This window comes from Kwoniella europaea, chromosome 1 (assembly GCF_036810445.1).
Source record: "Kwoniella europaea PYCC6329 chromosome 1, complete sequence".
Lineage (NCBI taxonomy): Eukaryota > Fungi > Basidiomycota > Tremellomycetes > Tremellales > Cryptococcaceae > Kwoniella > Kwoniella europaea.
In genome coordinates this window covers 12,444,194-12,459,083 of record NC_089487.1, presented here as the reverse complement: position 1 = coordinate 12,459,083, position 14,890 = coordinate 12,444,194, and the positions used below count along the sequence as shown (strand labels likewise).

The 14,890-nt window shown below is 44.9% G+C and overlaps 6 protein-coding genes and 1 non-coding gene across 7 annotated transcripts; 4 read left to right on the top strand and 3 right to left on the bottom strand.

Moving 5' to 3' along the window:
* Positions 1-952: 952 nt before the first annotated feature.
* V865_004751 lies at positions 953-1,068 on the bottom strand. Its single transcript, XR_010725586.1, has one exon. It is a non-coding gene; the product is annotated as a 5S ribosomal RNA (ribosomal RNA).
* Positions 1,069-1,118: 50 nt separating this feature from the next.
* On the top strand, positions 1,119-2,000 carry V865_004750 (uncharacterized protein; the record flags this gene model as incomplete). The annotated part of the gene is made up of 3 exons (XM_066228527.1): positions 1,119-1,171; positions 1,361-1,695; positions 1,768-2,000. The coding sequence occupies 3 exons, from the start codon at positions 1,119-1,121 to the stop codon at positions 1,998-2,000; spliced, it is 621 nt and encodes a 206-aa protein (XP_066084624.1).
* Positions 2,001-3,709: 1,709 nt separating this feature from the next.
* On the top strand, positions 3,710-7,791 carry V865_004749 (uncharacterized protein; the record flags this gene model as incomplete). Its single annotated transcript, XM_066228526.1, has 12 exons — positions 3,710-3,847; positions 3,934-4,061; positions 4,127-4,274; positions 4,334-4,390; positions 4,455-4,529; positions 4,589-5,348; positions 5,429-5,776; positions 5,944-6,177; positions 6,236-6,306; positions 6,360-6,776; positions 6,835-7,204; positions 7,331-7,791. 12 exons carry the CDS (start codon positions 3,710-3,712, stop codon positions 7,789-7,791), a joined length of 3,207 nt encoding a protein of 1,068 aa, XP_066084623.1.
* Positions 7,792-8,067: 276 nt separating this feature from the next.
* V865_004748 (uncharacterized protein) lies at positions 8,068-9,230 on the bottom strand (the record flags this gene model as incomplete). The annotated part of the gene is made up of 4 exons (XM_066228525.1): positions 8,068-8,402; positions 8,495-8,510; positions 8,608-8,769; positions 8,847-9,230. The coding sequence occupies 4 exons, from the start codon at positions 9,228-9,230 to the stop codon at positions 8,068-8,070; spliced, it is 897 nt and encodes a 298-aa protein (XP_066084622.1).
* A 356-nt stretch (positions 9,231-9,586) lies between these two features.
* On the top strand, positions 9,587-10,704 carry V865_004747 (uncharacterized protein; the record flags this gene model as incomplete). Its single annotated transcript, XM_066228524.1, has 4 exons — positions 9,587-9,850; positions 9,973-10,149; positions 10,220-10,235; positions 10,325-10,704. 4 exons carry the CDS (start codon positions 9,587-9,589, stop codon positions 10,702-10,704), a joined length of 837 nt encoding a protein of 278 aa, XP_066084621.1.
* Positions 10,705-10,887: 183 nt separating this feature from the next.
* V865_004746 (uncharacterized protein) lies at positions 10,888-11,410 on the top strand (the record flags this gene model as incomplete). The annotated part of the gene is made up of 3 exons (XM_066228523.1): positions 10,888-11,026; positions 11,125-11,204; positions 11,318-11,410. The coding sequence occupies 3 exons, from the start codon at positions 10,888-10,890 to the stop codon at positions 11,408-11,410; spliced, it is 312 nt and encodes a 103-aa protein (XP_066084620.1).
* A 300-nt stretch (positions 11,411-11,710) lies between these two features.
* V865_004745 (uncharacterized protein) lies at positions 11,711-14,654 on the bottom strand (the record flags this gene model as incomplete). The annotated part of the gene is made up of 14 exons (XM_066228522.1): positions 11,711-11,764; positions 11,830-11,901; positions 11,975-11,988; positions 12,067-12,211; positions 12,279-12,312; positions 12,373-12,422; positions 12,488-12,550; positions 12,631-12,749; positions 12,835-12,942; positions 13,020-13,090; positions 13,161-13,276; positions 13,354-13,371; positions 13,462-13,532; positions 13,712-14,654. 14 exons carry the CDS (start codon positions 14,652-14,654, stop codon positions 11,711-11,713), a joined length of 1,878 nt encoding a protein of 625 aa, XP_066084619.1.
* Positions 14,655-14,890: the final 236 nt, after the last annotated feature.

The window sequence follows — 14,890 nt, the reverse complement described above, 5'->3', positions numbered from 1 at the left end:
TTTGAAATTAGAGCGACGCTAAGCTTTTCGAGGGTGACTTCTCGATGGGACTGATTGCATGATCACAATTCAACACTTGGTCTCTCGGCAATGCATGACGATGTGATGCCACCTATTGTCGGCACCTCGGCGATGCACTGAAAGAAAAAGGATAGGCAAGAAGCTTCCGATAATTTGTGGAGGTGATCTTGCACAATTACACTCTTGGTTAGTGAAAGTTACTTCCGGGTCATCCATAATTCAGAGTCACACCGTGTTTCGTATCTGTGGCTTTGGTGGCTTTGAGTCTGTCCGTCTGTCTGTTCATCATCTCAAACCAACGAACAAAAAGAAAGTTGTACAATGCCAGACAGACAGTACGCCTCTGAACAAATTGTCTTGAGGAGACACTGGGAAGGAGTATGGTCCTCAGAGTAGGCTTATATCGAGAATAAATACTAGCATTAAGTGTGACGTATGGATTTGAGATTGTCTGGACTAAAAAAACTGGTAACTCATCTAAAATTGAAGTACGTTAAAAAGGCGTTTTCGCGTAAAGGCGCGTACCAAAAAGAGGAACCTCCAGAAATAGGAACGTCACTAAAAAGCATACTCATTTTCGACACAGCGCAATCATGTTGTGAGTTGATGGATGACTGGGAGTCAGTCACCTAAAGATGCCGCAGGAAGTTCACCGATCCTGTTAACTGCATAATTCGAATTTGCACCGGTGCCGGTGGGGAACGTCAAAGGTATCATAGTCGCCGTAGCATCGCACCCGCTCTGGACTGTGCAGATGTCAGATATTGTAGCGTCCAGTGGATGAGTGCAATAAGAGTCAAGCGGGTTCGAGAGGGTCACAGCCCGGTCAGCAGCATTCCCTCCTTATACTCGGGTCTTTCGAATCCGCCAAAGGGCAAACAGGATCAACGACGCTTTCCGACGACGGACCACACCTCTTCATCAGCAAAAAAACTACAGCACCCGGGATTCCCAAGTGGTCCCCCACCTTGGTACTAACCGAGCGATAGGTAACTTAAACTGCGCAGAGCGGACGGGATGCGGTGCTTTTTACCTTCTATGGCCGTAGATGAAAAATTGACTTCCTAAGTGTTCATGTCAAGCGACTTTCAAAGATCATGGAAAAAAGTGAAACGCGGGTGACAAATCCGGTGGTCGCCGATCAAATTTCGTTCTGACCTCCACTTTACATGGTCAGTTGCTTCCATCATGGGACGCCCCTATGTAATCGGGATTATGTTCAGCATCCTGGATTTGAGTGATTGTTACTATTGCTATTCTCAAAATCACATCAGAGACTGGTCTGACTATGACGAACACATCTATCTGCTGCGAAATTCAAGAGACTCGAGACGAGCAGTGAGTATCAAGATGAAGAGATTCATGGAAACGATGTCACTTCACCGTCGATCTTGATCAACGAAATCACCGCATCAGCTAGCGAGCAAAAACAAGAGATTACACCAATAGAGCAACTTCATCCTGAAGCCGAGAATGATAAGCCTGACGAAGTGAACAGCCAAGAGCAATTCAATAGTCAAGGAGGTGCTAGAGGGTGGGTGAAGAACCCAGGCAAAGCGGCTTTCTTCGCCAGTACGGGTTTGGTCATCGCGGTTCCAACATTGATCGCTGTTGCGGTGATCGCTGTCCCGGTTTTGGGAGCATTGGTGTTTACATCCTTGGGTCCAGCCGCTGGTGAGTAGCGTCATCATTTCATTCACGAGTATACATGTGGCTGATTTAGAGGTGAATGTGCACACGATGCAGGCTCGGTTGCAGCCGGAGCGCAAGTTGCTGGAGCTCCACCTGCAGCCGGAGGGTTATTCTCCACTCTCCAAAGTGCTGCGATGGGAGGCTACGGAGTGTCTGCTGTGAATGGAGCTATTCAAGGTACTGCTGCGCGGGGTGCTGGTGCGAAATTGTATCACATTAAGGCTTCAAAGAAGAAGAGACGAGCAATTGGATTGTCGTGTGTAGACATGCGAATGGATGGTAGTTGAAGTCGCCTTTTTTCTCGCGAACGTCAATTTCTTGTGGTGAAAGATGGATTGGTGCGGACGAGAACGAAAGTCTTGAGACAGGTACTGAACTGCGAATCAGTTTGACTTGCCATTTACTTACAGGCAGCCAAACTCATCTTGGTATCATATGATTGACATCAGGTACTAACATCTTCTGATATGGATCTAAGCTCACACCTACATGATACTTCGAATGGATGTACGTGAGTCGAGCACGGTTGAGGCTTGAGGCTTAAATAATGGTAGCGAAGAGGTATTCTAAATTCCATGATAACGTCTTCGACTTTGAGACCTGAATCGCAGCAGGTCGATCGAGAAAAGACGTCTTCAGACAGTGCTATCAACCTTCTTTCTTTTGAAGTGCAAGGGGGTACAGAGGGGGTCGAAGCGCTATTCCAACGATCTGACAAATCTCTTCTAAACTCGGTCCACAAGCAGATTAGATGCAATTGGACTCACTCAGGCATCCTCATTCTGACTGACGACCAAGATCTCTTCTCGAGTCGCAAGCTTATTCTATGGGCAAGATAAAGTAAGCAATTTGAACATTTTTCTCGCATCGAAGATATACAAGGGTCACATTCGGCTTCGAGATTTCCAAATTCTTCTTTCCTTCTTCTTCTTTCTTCCCAGACAAGACAAACCGCGATAAACAACTTGAACCAAACGTAACAAGTTTTGTAAACCCCCCAGAGTGATTTTAATTTACGTATTAACCCTAAATGTCCTCTCTCGAAGATATGGGATTCACAACTGAAGGCGTCGCTGCTGGTAAGTACATTCACTTCCACTTGGGTTATCTCTACAAGCACAGGCCGTAGCTTACCGGAACCTGATGATGGACTTGACACTCCATAGTCTCCGCCGCGGCCGACTGGCGATCTGATATCGGTGATGTCTCCGCCGGTAGCAACTTTGCGGAGAACCAAAGCGAAGCCATGAGCGGTGGTAGTTAACTTCACCCTCACGTCGAACGATCGGTACGACTTACCTCTTCGTACGGTCGAAATGAATGTATGTGTGTGAAATGCATTTTATCTGACAAAGAAAGAAAGAGAAAAAAAGCAGACAACAAGTAAGGAAGAACAAGTATTGAGAGAATCATGTATCGTCGTAATGAACTGTAGGGTCAAATGATGATGAAATCAATGTCCTGGAATTGTTGGCTGATTACGAATGTCCATCATCGCGCACGACTCTTAGATCTGAGACACCTCACGAAGATGATATTTCCTTCACGCTCTTGTCACCAGTTTATGTGCCAAGACTGCCACTTTCGCTTTGTGATGGAAGAATCTGACAGCTCCACCATACTGTATCGCCTCTTCGTGCAGACAGCATGACTCCCTGCCTGTCATCTTCAAAGCTATGCTCTCTTGAAGATCACCGACGAGGTCTTGAGTGGATCGTCATCTCCGCAGTCTGCAGTTGACCTACTTATAGCATGATGCCGAGATAGCTGCGTGGTTATCAACTACGGTTATGTCGTTATGAGAGACAATTGATTCCGGAGTTGGAACTGAATTTCATTTACCCTGAGACAGTGATAAACCTCGTTGTCATTATATGTCATCCATCCCCCTTCCCGTCATTTCCCACATATATATCCTTCATACTCTCCATCACACTCTCACAGCTTGCCACCGACTCGTACTGAGCTCGTAGACAGTTGGAACAGGGAATCAGGTATGGCTTACGCTTATCCATCCGGTGATCTGGGTGGATCATCCACTTCGCTCAATGCTAGTTTACACGGTGGAGGACATGGGCTGGGTCATGGATTGAAGAGGTACGAGGCTGGATTTGATGTGCTGAGGGAGTTCAAGGTGAGTGTTCACATGTCATTCGACTCACATAGGGATTGAAAGATACCAGGAAATGGGAAATGCGCTGACCTTACACTTATACATAGCATAAGATATCAGAGGACGAACATTACATATCCTTCTTCCAAGATCGTATACGAGTGGAGGAGCAGTACATAGAGAATCTCACGAGACTATACGATAGGAGTGTAGCTATCGATACCTTGCATGATGAGTAAGTTGTACGCCTCTGCTTTTGCGACCATTTGTGTAGACCTGCTTATTTCAGCATTGTGCCAGACCTGGTCATAACAGGAAGCAGAACCGAACGACTGCTCGCAAAGCATGGCAAGAAGTCAGAGATTATACCCAAAGAGAAATACAGTCGAGGGAAGCTATGGTTGGAGCGTTAAGAGAGGATGTCATGAAGGAACTCGTCAAGCTAAAGGTGAGTTGATCCCGTAACAAGGTAGCATGATAGCTGATGTGAAATGAGTGATTGTACAGGAAGAACAAACTCGTATAAGAGGGGTTCTTAAGGATAATATGAAGCTGGCCAATGAGGTATGTAATCTTTGGAGTTCATCTTAGTCATAGAGCTAATCAACATCCGCCTTCTTTCCGCCAGGCGTACGATGATCACGCCAGATCCCAGTTGCCCAAATTGAAGAAATCATATTATCAGAAATGTCAGGCATTAGAGGTATGTCTTCAGTCGGTATCACACTCAAGACGTAGTCTCTGATGAGATGCGCACGATAGGATCATAAACGTCAAGAACACGCTATAGCGATGCAAGCACGACTTCTTTCCACTCCCTCACCACCATCCCCAGCCAATACACCATTACATGAACATCCATTTGCTGTACCTGCAGGTCCATCGTACACTTCTCCACCCATTTCCACTCCCCCATTACCTGCTATGAGCAACCCTGCGCTACCTCAGCCCGATCCCGTCCATGCAGGTCGAGAAGATAGAAAAGTCAATCGTCTACGGGCTGGATCAGCCTCTGGTGGAGAGAGTAAGGGTAAAGATGTATTGAATGATATAGCGCAACAAAGTAAGAAAGGGTTCTCGGCATTCATGCAGAAACTAGGTGGCGACAAAGATAAGGATAAGGATAAAGATAAAGATGATTATATCATCGTTGGTGGAGGAGATGGAGATCTGGGTGGAAGTGGAAGTTTGCAAAGACGAGGAACCGGTACGGGAGGACCCAACAACAGCAACCAAAAAGCATTATCGGCGATGAGAGCTGTCAAGGTGAAAAGGGATGCGGACGAAGCAGATAAAGCCTATAGAACTGGTGTCTTCCACTTAGAATCCTTGAGATTGAGGAGGGAGAAACTTCACGCTTCCGCCATGAACAGCTTGGAAACCTTCAATGACGAATTGAGCAAGAGGTTGAGATATGCTTTGGAAAGCTATATCGATGCTATGTATGGCACGGCTGCTACCAATGCTCAGGCTACGGAGGTTGCGAAAGAAGCTATCGAGGGAATCAATCTCGAACAAGATAGTGAGTGATGTTCGACCCAATGATTCAAAATCATATAATAATGAAATATCAATGTTTGTTGATCGTGCTTGCTGTTATAGTGATGTTGTTCCGTACAAGACTTCGATCGCTTGTATCACCACCCATTGCGCCAATTCCATACGAAAACTTTTACGTCGGACCATGTAAATCCCTTATCTTCGGGGTATCTTTGACGGACTACGATTTCACAAGAGGCGATTCATCGGATCATGGTAGACCACCAATCATTTTGGAAAAAGCGATAGCGGCGATCGATGAGCGAGGTCTGGAGCTTGAAGGGATATATAGGGTTAGCGGTAGACATGCTGGTGTGCAGAAGATGATACAGGGTATTGAGCTTGATGAAGAGAAGTTTGCCTTTGATGAGAGGGATGATGCGGCTAGTATCGGTAGTGTACTGAAGCAATGTGAGTTGATCGCTCGACTTCTCTACTTTGTTCGTCGACTCGCCTACGTTTGTTCTCCTTCTCGTCACTTTGTCCCTCGCCTCTCCGCGCTTTTGCCGTGCTGTTACCCACACATCGTCTCCATAATAGTTAGTAGGAAGCCAAGCTGACTGCTATCCTCCATACAGATCTCAGAGAACTTCCCGAGCCGGTTTTCCCATTGCCTCATCCTGAAAGAGTGAAATACACCGAAAGTAGGGAAGCTCATATCGAAAGCAACTTCTCCTCTCTTCGAGCTCGATTGAGGAGGCTACCGCCTATTCATCAGACTACCTTCCAAGCCATGATAGAACACCTGGGTAGGGTCAACCAGAAGTCCTCAGTGAACAAAATGGGTGCTAAGAATCTCGCAGTCGTTTTCAGTGAGTCCAACTCAGCTTATATGGTTTTATTCGTGCAACTTACTGATAGCACATTCAGACTCCGTTTTGTTCGGTCAAGAACAAACACCTACGGACACAACCTCTTTACTGCAACATCATCAGGGCAAGGTAAGCTTCTCCCGAGACGTCCTTCGTGTCCCATGCTCATTGATGCATGTTAGGATACTGTCCTCGAAGACCTCATCACTTTTTCAGATTTGCTCTTCGGCGTCGATTCCCCCGTAGGAGCACCCACAGCACTCCCGCCTGGACCTGCCCTATCTCGATCCGGTGTGCTCTCTCATCATCCCATTGATGAAGGACCTCAACCTGGCAGCTCTCGTACAAAGATCAAGATATCACAGCCTCCCGTGGAGTCCACTGATGTCAAGACGTCCCCCATAATTTCCGATAACAGCTCAGACGCTGCACCAACCACCAACGAGCCCGGTACAGCTAAGCCCCTGGCAGTACCTCAATTCGCAGATCCTGATCCAGTTGAAATTGGTGTATTTACTCCTGACGACAAACTCGATTTGTTATTCGATCCAAATCATATACCTAAGAGTATGAAAGAAGGTATACCAGATAATATACATGTAAGTTTTCATACCTATCTGGCTATATGCTATGTATGCTCATCAACTACTCTTTTAGATCCGACCATTGGCATCAACGGACCTCCTCCGATCGCATTTCCAGCTCTTGAACACTCTAAGGGAATCGCCAGCTTTAGCTCCATCAGTGTATTCCGCGATTTTCCAGCATCTCAAAGCGTGTCCTGGGACTTATTACATCCTGGTCATGGTCAACAAGGATAACGACCAACTAGTAGCATCGGGATCACTGATCGTGGAAAGGAAACATATCAACAATGGCGGTGCTTCAGGACATTTGGAGGATATAGTTGTATCTGATACGATGCAAGGTAAAGGATTGGGACAAAGGCTGGTCGTCGGTCTTAGAGATATGGCTGTCGGACTGGGTTGTTATAAAGTGATTTTGGATTGTAAGGAACCTAAGATGCGTGAGTTCCCTCAATCCCCATCGATGTAAACCATCTCATCCTGCTTGACCCTGGGTCCTGATGCTTGCCCGGCAACCAATGTGGGGCAGGATTGTGATTGCTGATTCTTCGATTTCGATATCATAGCTTTCTATGAGAAATGCGGTTTCCACAAGCGTAGTGCGGGTATGGCATATTACATAGCAGATCATCAACCTCCTTCTGTCACTGATCAGCCTTCAAGTGTGATATCCCCGACGAGCCAAAGCCAAGACTCGTCTTCTCCTTCCCATTCCATCAGCCCAGCTCAGCCTTTATCGTTAGCTACAGACTTACCTCCCGGATCACCTTCTTTGACATCTGCATCGTCCGGCACAGGTGTCACTTATTCTTATCCTACGGCTGAAAATGCCGTCTTGCCTACCTGGGCTTCGGAGGGATTAGGCTCGAGTCCGTTAGGTCCACCTAACAGTGCTTCGCCAGCTTTACTGAACTTATCTGGCAGCCAAGTTCAGTCGCCTATCAACCGACAAGAGAATGATAAGACCCCATTACCTCCTGGAGCGGCTCCTGCCAGCACGGATGCTGAGCCTGAGAGGCTGCCTTAGCAGTGTGAAGGGGACGGTACAGAAGCTTTAGGGAGTGGATGATCTGGTTATGCTGTACGATTGTTGGTGACTAATGATGATGTTTCGTGAATCTATAATGTTTTATACCTCATAATGGACAATAGTATAATGGATCTCATCAGATGCTCGCGTACATTACATATACGATGATTGAATATTCGATCGGGTGCAAGTAAAAAAGGGAATAACAATAATAACGGATCACAAGACACAGTATACAGAACATTATACAGTACTATATAAATTGTGATATTACTAATTACCAGTCAACAAAATATCATCGTCGTATTTCATCTCATCTGGGATACCAGGGACTTTACAGATCTTATGGCCGGGGAATCCGATGGCAGTGGCCAATTGATTAAATTCGTGATCATATCCCTTTCTTTCCAGTCTAATTATCTCCCTAACACAATGGACGAAACATCCCGTAAGGTCGTAAAAGGTCGTTGAGAAATTGAGACGATGTGCCCACTCGGATAACTTGTCAATATTGTAATTGTGTTCCTCCGGGTGATATCTCCAAGAGGATGGAATGGTTCGGTCGAGTTGGATTTTGTATAAGATTCCCATCGCCCAGTCGATTTCTCCTATAAGATGTTTTGACATGGAATCGGTAGTGATTCTGAAATCAGCTATGTGGGTTACTCGTCAGGTATCGGGATACGATTACTGTACTTACGAAAGAGTGAGAGCCACTGTGCGAGGTACAATGAGTTATACATAAGTTTATTCGAACGCAAATTGTGTCAGCCATTAACCGAGGAAAATGGTTCTGGTGGATCTAGCGCTCACTTTCTTGGCTACCACTGCGAGATTCTCAATTGTGCTCTTATATTGAGCTTTGATAATCGGATCGGCAATTTGGTGAGAATGACTATAAAGGAGTTGATGATATCTCGCACCATTGAGAGCTTTGACCCATGCGAAACAAAGTTCTTCCCGTGTACACGATACCTGAATTACGATACAAATGATAGTCAGTCCTTTGATCCCTGGCTCGGTGTACTAGTAATTCATTCGGAGTGACTTACCCTAGTTCCGTGTTTTGAGCGAGACCAGAAGAACGTGAGCCAGTACGGAGCAGGGTGGAACCATCTTGTGAACCACCATTGGTGACATTGATCTCTCTCGAGATACCTCAATTGCCCAAGACAGATCGGACTGGGATTGGGACCGTGGGCATGGCGTTCGATCAGTCGAGGTGGATTGACAGTATCTAAGATGAATTGGACACCCGGGAATTCATCTGGATCGGGGAGGTTTTCAACCTCGATCTTCCCTGCCATGGCCACTTCAAACTTTGGTCCCATGGTTGATACCGAGGATGAAGGTGTGGAAGTAAAGGTAGACGTGATGTCTGAACCTTGAAGTGAAATGGTCTTTTCGTATTTGTATTCTGGTACGGTTTTAGTCATGATCGGGTGGATGATAGGGGAGTGTGTTGAATCATTTACAATACGAGGAAACAGAAAGAAGGGAACATACAGTAGAAGAAGAGATGCAAAGATCTCCCCTCGTACTGATGACTCACTTGTACTGTCCTTGTATAGTACTCTGCTTTACCAGTTAAGGTTGGTTATGATAAATCACACACGACGACATCCACATGTTGTAATTAGGTTGTTGAGGATTCAGTAGTATGCCATAGGAAGCACGTACATCAAGAGCTGATTTACAACCATCGGTGAAGGTCAACCTAATTCATCTTTCATTTCACTCGACTTCTCAATCTCATACTCGTGTTGTACTCGATTAAATCCAATCAATAACGATGAAGCCCGAAGTGACTGAACCACTCAATCTGCCTTCTCCGACCGAGCTATACGGTAAAGGTCTTCAATTCGCCCTCGCCACCGTCTTCCCACCGATATTGTCAGAAAGGATTTTCAAAGATGAGGTAGTATCTTACAGAAAGATCATCAAACCAGATTTGTATTGGTATTCTGGTATATTGGACTTTTTTAGTATAAGGAGGCATTGGTTCATTGCATTTGTTGATGAAAAGAGATACGATCAGCCTATACGACCATACCCAGTGAGTTTACCACTTGCTCGTACCCCTTGTTGCGTTTTGGTTTTGGTATTCTGATAGGGAGAGGGTAATCACATAGGAGTGAGTATATAAGGCTGATCATATATTTGAATTCGTATCCGTAGGTATCAATAACCCGAGCACAGTTGACGAAAGCTTGGATTATCGGATTGAACGGGTATAGATTCCATGATGGTTTACTAGAGTGGATCAGTACAAAGAAGACAGGAGATGATCCAAAGACTGTGGAGATCAAGGCTCTTGAAAGAGCTGAGAGGGCTTTACAGCAGAGTGCAGACCAGGTTGGTTGGTTGGTTTTACCAGCTCGATGTGTCTCAAATTTAATAGCTTACTCGGTTGTGTTGTTCATAGTGGATTATGCTCCATAGTAAGCGAACAGATCCTCCTGGATCCAATTATCAGCAAGTAAGTAGTCCGTTAACAGACCTGATCAGTCATTTTGTTTTTGATGTGTAGGCCAAGTGGACATAGCGATGAATTTGCTTCACGAATATGAAAACAGCTTGAGCGCACCACGACCATGGGCTTGGCAATCCAGCTACGATATCAAACGCCTGTCTAGACCTGACCTGATGGAACATGATTGTGACAAATTCCATATCAAGGCGATATTCATCCATGCTGCTTTACATTTACTTGAACTTGATAAAGTAGGTTATAATCAGGAATTCCTGGATTTGGCGAAGATTGTTGGGTTTCCGGGGGTAAAGGCTTGTAGATTGCCTGGATTATCTTCTTACGATGATATAGCTGAAGAGGAAGGGGAAGTTATCAGTACTGGTGCTGGTGGACCATCTACTCGTGAGGGTGAAGAAGAGACGTTGATTCAGTTGTAGATGAAATGTCACTTACCATACTTTTGTTTTCATGAGGTTGTAGGAATGACGTCATAGCCCAAGAGGATCTGTAACTTGGCTATATGGAAAACATTACTTGTTATCATTGAATGAATGCCATATCCTTCTTTTCATCTCTCATCCTCATCTTCATCACTTTGCATACCACACAAACTCAACAACATGTCTTCACATACTCACACTCTCAACCCGGCTCCTACAGCCCTATCGAACGAACCTCACGAGGCCGTTCCTCCGTCAGTCGTAGCTAGCGGAACGGGCTTACCTGCAGCTCCGATCGAGCATGCCGAGGCGCAGCAGGGTGAGTATAATTTCTCGTATGCTATATACGTTACTACGCAATATGAATCGGACGTGACTGATGATCGAATCTTGACTGGGGTGATGGATGTAATGTAGCTGCCACTGCACCTGGAACAGGAGGCGTAGTCGAACAACCTAACACGAATACTGAAGAGAAAGTCACGTTCAAGGATCAGGTGAGTGAAAGATTATATCATATGACTGATGGAAAGATATGAGTGGAAGGATGACATCGTAGACTGACTCGCTCTGTTTCATTTTATCCCATTCCGTTGAAACAACGCAACAGGTCAATGGCTATGCCAAGAAATTCGCAGGAGCGGTATTTAGGAATGATGGTGAGAAAGAATTCGGTGAAAAGAAACTACAAGGCGATGCTTAGGGCAAGCGTAGCAAGGGCGAACGCAGGGTGTGTATGTAACGTGACTTTCATTACATGTAGAATATAATATACAGTCAGAATTTAACAAAGTCGCAATGTACAGTAACACTGAGGATCGGTTCACTGTTCTGCTTCGTTCACAGTTAAACTAGATGATACTTTATTATCATAGTATAATCCAATGCGGGGTAAAAACGATTTCTATCAACATATTGTATACACTCATGTTGTATTGAACAACATAACAAAATCGTCCTGATATATCCTGCTGTATGATCGTCAAACGGAAGAGAATACATTCTAGAGTGAATCCCATGATCTCTTGGTAGTCGTAGTGTTGGTCACCGTTATTCCCTATTTCACCAACATATCATCAACATCAACATCATAACGAAAACAGAAACATGTAAACCACTCACAGTTCCTTTACAATGCTCATTAGAACTTGTAGGTATACATGACAAATATCTACACCATTCACATGCGGCATTCTGCAAAGAAAACATATCGAATCACATATATGAGATCAGTTTATACACCTTATCGCAGAAAGCATGGACTCACAGGATCGTCAGTATCTAGATCCAGAATGAAAAAGTCACCTGATCAGCATTTTCGTCGTATGAATGAAATACAATTGTATTTGCTGGACTCACAGAAATTCTTAATGGTCAATACGAATGCTAGTATGACCAATACAAAGGCTATAACCCGTGCCACCCATATCGCATATTTGTGTCTCTTCGTTTCTGATATAGATGGGTATAGGATTATTCCCAGCAAGATTCCCATTGCCCATCCCTACGATACGACGTACAAGATCATTAGTGAGGAGCTGAGTATATGCAAGGAGGAGAATTGTACTAACACCAAGATGCGCTAATCCATCTACAGCATTCGGTCTAAATCAATCGAACAAATGAGCTCATTGTTCGATCTCAGCCAGAAGGAAAGAAGCCCACATGTAACCTATACCAAAGCCAATCAAGAATTCAATAGCCAATAAGAATGCCTAGTAACGGTCTCGGTGAGCTTCGGATCCCAAAATACAATATGAGTACAAGGGGGAAAGCTCACCTTGAGTTTTGGTCTTTCTTCGTATTTCCAATGTAATACCAAATCGACCAGTACGCATGCATTCTATGCAAAACAATTCAACCACATATCACTACCGCACTAGTGCGGATATCTGGATAGATATCTGGGACTTGGACACTCACCGTAGCAAACAAAGCACCACTCGCTCCAACAGAAGGGATACCCGTTCTAGAGAAATTGCCACCTAGTACGAAACCGTATATCCCACCTGCCATGTAAACAATCAAGAACGGGATTGTACCTATACAACAACAAAATAAACGGAAATTAGCATTTATTCGTATACGTACCCAAGTTGGGTATAATACTGATCGTGATGGACTCACCCATCTCCCTCTCGACTTGGGCCCCAGCTATAATCTGAGCTAACATGTTCAACAGCAGATGTACGATTCCGACATGTAGGAAAATGGGGTAGACAAATCTCCATGATTCTGTTAAGACGACATACCGCAGTAGACATGTCAGCGATATCTCTGGAAATTGTCGCAAGGGAAGAAGCTAAGCTCACGATCAGGATCCTGATCATTGAATCCACCATGACCGCAAATTTCTTCTATCGAACATGAGGTGGTCGGAGGGCTATATCCTCATATCAGTCAACGTCTTCGTTGTTGGGTAGGGAAGATGTAAATTGAGGCTGGTGACTCACTTGGCAGTATCGTTCAAACAAGCTAACTGGAAAGTCGGTGGTAGAGCATCGACGTATTTCATACAAGGAGGAAACCTCGCTCCGATATTGATCAACACTTCTGCCGAGGGACCGATCTACACCGAACAATGTGAGCATTGAGAATACTGCTACAGGAATTGAATGAGTGACATGGATCGAAAAGCAGACCAACCATAACATTGAAGGATGGCTAATTGTAATCGATAATTCCACAATCAGCTAAACTGCACTGATAGGATCTCCCACATTTGTACGTTACATTTAACGAAAGTCAACTTACCTTGGTAGCTATCGGTGATCCCATTGCTTGATAGTTCGCTACCATCTCATATACCATCAGAGCAGTCATCACTGTGTGATAGGCGAAAGCGAACATCAGCATTCCCGTCTATCATATCTCTTAGCAAGCTTGTGATGTCTATCATCCATCTCTACTCTGCTCTATCTTCTCCCAGAATGAATCCTCGACCCATCAACGCCCACGTTACTCTTCACGTCTATTTCATTCCTGGACAGGAAGATCTACTCACCAACAGCTAGCCCCCAAGCAGCAACAGGCCATCTCTGACCCCCGATCCCCCTTCTCTTCCGCTCTATAGCCTGCTCAATAGGGTACTGACCAAACTTCACGCCGACCAGGGCCAGTAGCCTATCTAGACCAGTTGGGAAAAGTAAGAAATCATATAATGTGTTGGGTCCTCTTAATCTCATCCCACCCGATCCAGAGTTATAACCATCTTTAGTATATGAAGAAGGATATGGATAAGGTGATTCTCCATATCCATCTTTTGAGTAATATGGATTAGGTTCTATACCACCTGATGATCTATTGGTGTTTCCTATTAAACCCATTTCGACCTCGTCCCTCTCTATGTCTTGCATCTGTAGTGTAGTAGAAGCAGGTCGAGGTTTGTTGGTATGGTAATATTCACCATTCTCATCTATATAACTTAGTCCACCGTGAGAGGGAGCTTTATCTTTATGTCCTCCGCTTCGACCAGCGTCAGAGAGGGGTATACTGTGTGAAGGGAATTGATTAGGATGGTAGGGTAATGATCTCTGAGAGGCTGAATCCCAAGGACCAAGTGAAGGTGAGATTGATCGAGGAGGATGTTGAACATCCCTTTCACCCTCTTCGTATGGATTCTCATACGCATATCCTTGGGCATAACCATCATTCTGATTCTGATTTCTACCAGGTGCTAGTAGACCTACATCACCACCATCATCTCTATACTGAGAAGTTCGATAGTCCCTCATTATTTCCTGAGCTTCACTCTCCTCCCCTGTACCTCGAGCAGGAAGCGGTTCTAAACGTGCGGTACCACTTTCAGGACTGGATTGATGAGGATAGCTGTATGATGGAGTGGGAGTATCGGAAGGATGATCTAGTGAGGAATATGATGGGATGGGATCTGGGTTGTATATCCCTTGAGATGGATTGGGGTTCGCCCGTGGGCCGTTGAGCGGCATTGTCGGTGGACGATTGTAATTTGGGCTGAAGCTGAGAATGCAAGAGTAGATGTGTGTAGTTATCCACTGTATGGGTTCTTGGTATGTTTATGCAGTGATGGGATGCTGATATCTATCTATCTGTCAATGATATTATTGTCTTCGGTCGTCAGGTCGTGAGAAATTGTTGTCATGAGAAAGCACAGCTTGACTGAGTCGGAAGGTGTAAGCTGTACGCCGTGCGCAGGTGTACACAA